Source organism: Otolemur garnettii, unplaced genomic scaffold (genome assembly GCF_000181295.1).
Source record: "Otolemur garnettii isolate 467f Iridium unplaced genomic scaffold, OtoGar3 scaffold00021, whole genome shotgun sequence".
Classification (NCBI taxonomy): domain Eukaryota; kingdom Metazoa; phylum Chordata; class Mammalia; order Primates; family Galagidae; genus Otolemur; species Otolemur garnettii.
Window position 1 is genome coordinate 3205972 of NW_003852416.1, and position 6270 is coordinate 3212241.

General features: G+C 42.2%; 1 protein-coding gene across 1 annotated transcript in view; it reads right to left on the reverse strand.

Moving 5' to 3' along the window:
- Positions 1-6270, reverse strand: part of FAM45A (family with sequence similarity 45 member A) — a 28160-nt gene that overhangs the window by 18962 nt on the left and 2928 nt on the right. Inside the window, 1 exon segment of the mRNA XM_023511683.1 lies at positions 5157-5353. Coding sequence (XP_023367451.1) covers positions 5157-5353 — 197 coding nt within the window.

A 6270-nucleotide genomic window follows, 5' to 3' on the forward strand; every position in this document is an offset into this window, starting at 1 on the left:
GGCTATTTTTTGGTTGCAGCCATTATTGTTGTTTGGCGGGCCAGGGCTGGATTCAAACCCACCACCTTAGGTGTATGTGGCTGGCACTTTAGCCACTTGAGCCACAGGCGCCAAGCCTAAGGTGACCAGACGTCCCGCTTTTTAACAATGTCCCGCATCCTGTGACATTTTTAAAAAGTCTCGATTTTTGGAAAGAATGCATGACAAGCTAGGGAACAGCGGGAGGATGGGAAGGGAATATACGGTTTTTGGCTGCTGAAAAGGTTAATGTAACTTCATTTGGGAATGAAGAGGTTAATGTAACTTCATTTGGAAATGAAAAGGCTAATGTAAACTCCCTACTCCCTCCTGGGCAAGGTATCAGAAGGAGACTGGCTCCCTCCCTTGCTTCTAGGCAAGGACAATTAGCTCAGAAGGAGCCAAACTGTCTGGAACAAACAAGTAGCCTCCCCCTCTCTAGAGCAAGGTGACCAGATAGTCCCACTTTTGGTGGGACAGTCCCGATTTTTAACAATTTGTCCTGCATCCTGCGGCGTTTTAAAAAAGCCCCAACTTTTGGAAAGAATGTACGACAAGCTAGAGAACACAGGAGAACAGGAAGGGAATATACTTCCGCTGCCATGTGGCTATTTCACCAGGATATGCATTTTATATTATTTTTGTTAATTTTATAATGTTAAACTTTAATAATAACAAATAATTGTTGAGAACTGATTATCGAGAACTGCTTATCAAAGTTTGCATTGTTGTCAGGCCCCGCCACCCCCCAATGGTGTCCCCTTTTACCAATGTTAAAATCTGGTCACCTTAGCCAAGCCCTTTTCTTTCTTTCTTTTTTTTTTTTTTGAGACATAGTCTCACTCTGTCACCTTGGGTAGAGTGCTATGGCATCATCATAGCTTACAGCAACTTCAAACTCTTAGGCTTGAGTAATCCTCTTGCCTCCGCCTGCTGAGTAACTAGGACTACAAGCATGTACCACTATACCCAACTAGTTTTTCTGGGGGGTTTTTTGGCAGTTTTTGGCCGGGGCTGGGTTTGAACCCACCACCTCTGGTATATGGGGCCAGTGCCCTACTCCTTTGAGCCACAGGTGCCACCTAGTTTTTCTATTTTTAGTAGAGACAGGGTCTGGTTCTTGGTTCAGGCTGGTCTTTCAACTCCTGAGCTCAAGCAATCCACCAGCCTTGGCCTCCCAGAGAGCTAGGATTACAAGCCTAAGCTACCAAGCCTGCCTAGCCTATTTATCTTTTCTTTACACTAGGAACATTCAAGTTATTCTTTCAGTTATTTTGAAATAAACAATAGTTATTGTTAAATATAGTCACCCTGTACTTGTTGTAACCCAGCCCTCTTTCCCCTGCCCACTCCTGTTCCCCAGCCCTCACCTGTCCCCTCCACCACCACCCTCACCTGTTTCCCCCGCCCGCTCCAGCCCATTTCCCTCCTCTTCCCTTCTCCCCCCCAGAGTCGACTCCAGGAACAAGGCAAGTCCCTCCTCCCCCCAGGGTGGCCAAGAACGTTCCCAGGCCCCCTTGTTCCCCCTAGGGTTGCCAAGAACAAGCTTCAGGTACAAGGAAGAAAAGTCCCAAGGTTCACAAAACCCCCAAGTTCTCAGTAGATGAACAATGGTGGAAAACTCACTGAGACTTGATTAATTACTGTTGTATAACCATAACCATTGTGATACGAGATGTATCCATTGTCAACCAAAACTGTATTAATTATTGTTCCATTGCTGTATCCATGACTACCCAAGTTGTAACCCCCCCTTAACTAGCCACGTTTTGCTTCTGTAATATGCTTGCACAAAGCCTATAAAAGGCAATTCACCCTCACACCTGGGCTGCTGACTGTCTCTCGGAGCAGCAGCCCCTGCAGCAGGTAAAATAAATTACCAATTAATTAACCTAAGTGGGGGCCCAAGTCTATTTTTCCAGGTTCCCCTAAGTTATTTCATACTGACTGCTAAAACCACTCTCTTCTACCTATTTTGGCACTTTTGGAAAAGAAAGAAAGCTATCCTTTTTTAAAAAATAAATTAAAAAACTCTACCTCTTAAAAAAAAAAAAAACATAGTTACCCTGCTTATCTACTGAATAGCAACTGCTTTTCTAATAAGATAGGAAGATGGAAAACACAAAACAGCTCAGTAACAATCATACAGTTCCTGAACAATCAACTCTCTGCAGAGTGCCATAAAGTAAAAGGCAATACGTTTTATTTGTCTTGTCTTTTTTTTTTTTTTGAGACCTTACTCTGTTGCCTGTGCTGACTACAGTGACATCAAACTGACTGCAACCTTGAACTCAAGTGATCCTCCTGCCTCAGCCTCCCTAGTAGCTGAGATTACAAGTACAAACAACATTACCTGGCTAATTTTTCTATTTTTTTATAGAGACAGGGCCTTGCTATGTTGATTGGCCTCAAGTAGATCTTCCTATCTTGGCCTCCCAAACTGCTAGGATTATAGGCCTGAGCTACCATGCCCAGCTGAAGAGATACGTTTTTTTTTTCTTTTTTTTGAGACAGAGTCACTGTTGCCCTCTGTAGAGTGCCGTGTCATAACAGCTCACAGCAACCTCAAACTCTTTGGACTTAAGCGATTCTCTTGCCTCAGCCTCCCAAGTAGCTGGGACTATAGGCACCCACAACAACACCTGGCTATTTTTTGTTGTTGTTGTAGTTGTCATTGTTGTTTAGCAGGCCCAGGCCGGTTTGAACCTGCCACCCCTGGGTCAATACCGTAACCACTGTGCTACAGGTGGCACCCCAAGAGATACGTTTTTTATTAAAACATATTTTGAAGTAAAAGAACTACCTCCAAATCTCGTTAATTTTCAAATCAGGAAAACACAGCTTTCATAGTGATGGTGCTGTAACGTGGCAGTTTAGACAAAACATGGAATAAATCTACTTGAGGCTACATCAAGAATTCTCAACAAGAACTTATTACATACACCAAAGAATTCATAAAATACTTTACCTTCTCGCACATTTACATTTTCTAAGTATGAGTCTGTTTTGTCTTAAACCAGCAAGTTTCTAAATTGTAGTCTTGTTATATTTAATGTAATTTTTGAAATTTAAGCTGATATTGTAGTTACACTTCATACAGTCCCATTACCGGCTATAAATCAGCCCTGAAAAGGGAAAAGAAGTCCCCATCCTGGTACATGCCAAGAGATCAGTTCCAAGATTCTTTTCTTTGGAAAAAACCTGCTGGTTGCTTGGGACTAGGAAAGATTAGAATGGCCATGTACTGGTTTTCCTTTTAGACAGAGCCTCTAGCTGTCGCCCTGGGTAGAGTGCCATGGCATCACAACTCACAGCAACCTCCAACTCCTGGGCCCAAGCGAGTGTCCTGCCCCCGCCTCCGAAGTAGCTAGGATTACAGGTGTCCGCTGGATTTGAACCCGCCAGCTCAGGTGTACGTGGCTGGCACTTTAGCTGCTTGAGCCACAGTCGCCCAGCCCATGTACTGGTTTTCAATATGTCATGTCAATAAGTTGATATCAAACAACACATCCGTGCCCAGCCCTGTAATCCTAGTATTCTGGTAGGCCAAGGTGGGTGGATCACTTGAGATCACAAGTTTGAGACCAGCCTGAGTAAGAGTGAGACCCTGTCTCTACTAAAAATAGAAAAAACTAGCTAGGCCTGGTGGGCACCTGTAGTCTTAATCTACCCAGGAAGCTGAGGTAAGAGGATTGCTTGAACCTAGGAGTTTGAGGTTGCTGTGACACCATGGCATTCTAACTAGGGGGAAAGAATGAGACTCAATCTCTAAAAAACAAACAAACAAAAGCCCACACCAAGAAAAGCCTATTTAATACACGGATTTCCCTAATTCTTGCTAAATTCTTAATATATTCTTTTTTTTTTTTTTTGAAGCAGAGTGTCACTTTGTCACCCTTGGTAGAGTGCCGTGGCATTATAGCTCACAGCAACCTCAAACTCTTGGGCTCAAGTGATTCAGCTCAAGTAGCTGGGATTACAGACACCTACCATAATGTCCAGCTATTTTTAGAGAAGGGGTCTCACTCTTGCTCAGGCTGGTCTTAAACCCCTGAGCTCAAATAATCTACCCGCCTCAGACTCCCACAGTGCTAGGATTACAGGTGTGAGCCACTGAGCCTGCCTTAGATTCTTTTTTTTTTTTTTTTTTTTTTTCAGTTTTTGGCCAGGGCTGGGTTTGAACCTGCCACCTCTGGCATATGGGGCCTGTGCCCTACTTCTTTGAGCCACAGGTGCTGCCCTGGCCTTAAATTCTTAATACAGTCTTATCATCCACACACAAATGAAAAGCATTTTTTTCTTAATTATACCAAGAATAATCATATTCTTTAAAACAGTTTTCATTTATGGAAAATGCTTTTTCCCACTTTTATCATAGTCATGACTTAGAAACTATTATATTTCTATTCCATCAGACTGTAAGTAACTTCAATAAAGGAAAGAAACCACATGTTACTATATTACTCACCACTGTTTCAGCCACAGAGTCTATTATGTAATACACAATAATATATATAATATACAGTATATATTTATAGAATGAATGAGAATGAAGTATAAGAACATTCCCAATGAAAATAATGTTCCATATTTTCAAACAGGGCTGTCTAACCTGCGGGCTGCATGCAGATTTTTTGAGGATTGTTTTGCTTATCTGTGGTGTCTAATATCATGAAAAGTATACACAGACCCTATGATAGTGTTTATGTAGTTAATATAAGGCCCAAGACAACATAACTCTTCTTCCAATGTGCAGCAGAAAAGAAAAAAGGTTGGACATCTCTGGAAGTTTTGCATTACTGAAACAATCTTAGATCACTTTAAATATTTTGAGGGTTTTCGGGCGGCGCCTGTGGCTCAGTGAATAGGGCGCCAGCCCCATATACTAAGGGTGGAGGGTTTGAACCCAGCCCTGACCAAACTGCAACAAAAAATAGCCTGGCATTGTGGCAGGCGCCGGCAGTCCCAGCTACTCAGGAGGCTGAGGCAAGAGAATCAGCTAAACCAGGAGCTGGAGGTTGCTGTGTGCTGTGGCACCACTGCACTCTACTGAAGGCAACAAAGTAAGACTCTCTGTCTCTAAAAAAATAAATAAATGAATGAATATTTGGTGGGGGTTGACTTTAATGAAGTCATACCTTTTTCAAAACTGAAGAATCTGGAACTTCAATTGTTGTGATATAAAACCATGTCCTTCTGTACTGACCAAAGACAAAGGGATGGAGAAGTTTGTTTTCATCCATAAGGCAGCATTTTCTCAGCAGCAGATTTCTTAGTGCGGCTGTCGTGGAAGGATAACACCACACCCATAGAACTTCTCCATTTGTGTCCTTTTCTACGGTGGAAAGATGGTCACTGTGAGAATGTCAAACAGCAGCAAGGAAGTAAATTGATTGGTTACTCAGAAACACTTAGTGGAATCAGTTTTAACACCCTATTTTACAAAGCAACCCAGAATATGTGCAACCCTAAATTCCCACCTACCTCTATGGTTCAAATGACCTAGTTCTCATGGATCTTGAATTTTAGGACATCTGAGCAAAATGCTTTTTATAACAAACTGTGAATGAATGAAAATTGAGCCTGAAAAATTTGGTAGTTTCTCCCTATTTCTTCCCATACAAATGCATATAAACTTATTATTAACTTACATTTTTATCTAGTTGGCAGAATCTTTAATAAATACAATGAAAAGTTTTATTGAATACAAAACTACAGATAAAAATGGTGAGATCTCCTTCAAATCACATTACATACCAATTGTGTGAATTCTGTATTTAAATTTTTTTTTTAAGAGACAAGAGTCTCACTTTGTCCCCCTGGGTAGAGTACTGTAACATCACAGCTCACAGCAACCTCCAGCTCTTGGGCTTAGGCGATTCTTTTGCCTCAGCTTCCCAAGTAGTTGGGACTACAGGTGCCCGCCACAACGCCCAGCTATTTTTTTATTTTTTTGTTACAGTTATTGTTGTTTAGCTGGCCCAGGCTTGGTTCAAACCCGCCAGCCTTGGTGCATGTGGCCAGCGCAGTAACCACTGTGATACAGGAGCCAAGCCACCAATTTTTGATGTAGTAGGTTTTTTGTTTTTTGTTTTTTTTGAGACAGAGCTCACTTTGTCACAAGCCTGCCCTTGGTAGAGTTACTGTGGTGTCACAGCTCACGGCAACCTCAAACTCTTGGGCTCAGGCAATTCTCTTGCCTCAGTTTCCCAAGTAGCTGGGACTACAGGCACCCACCACAACTCCTAGCTA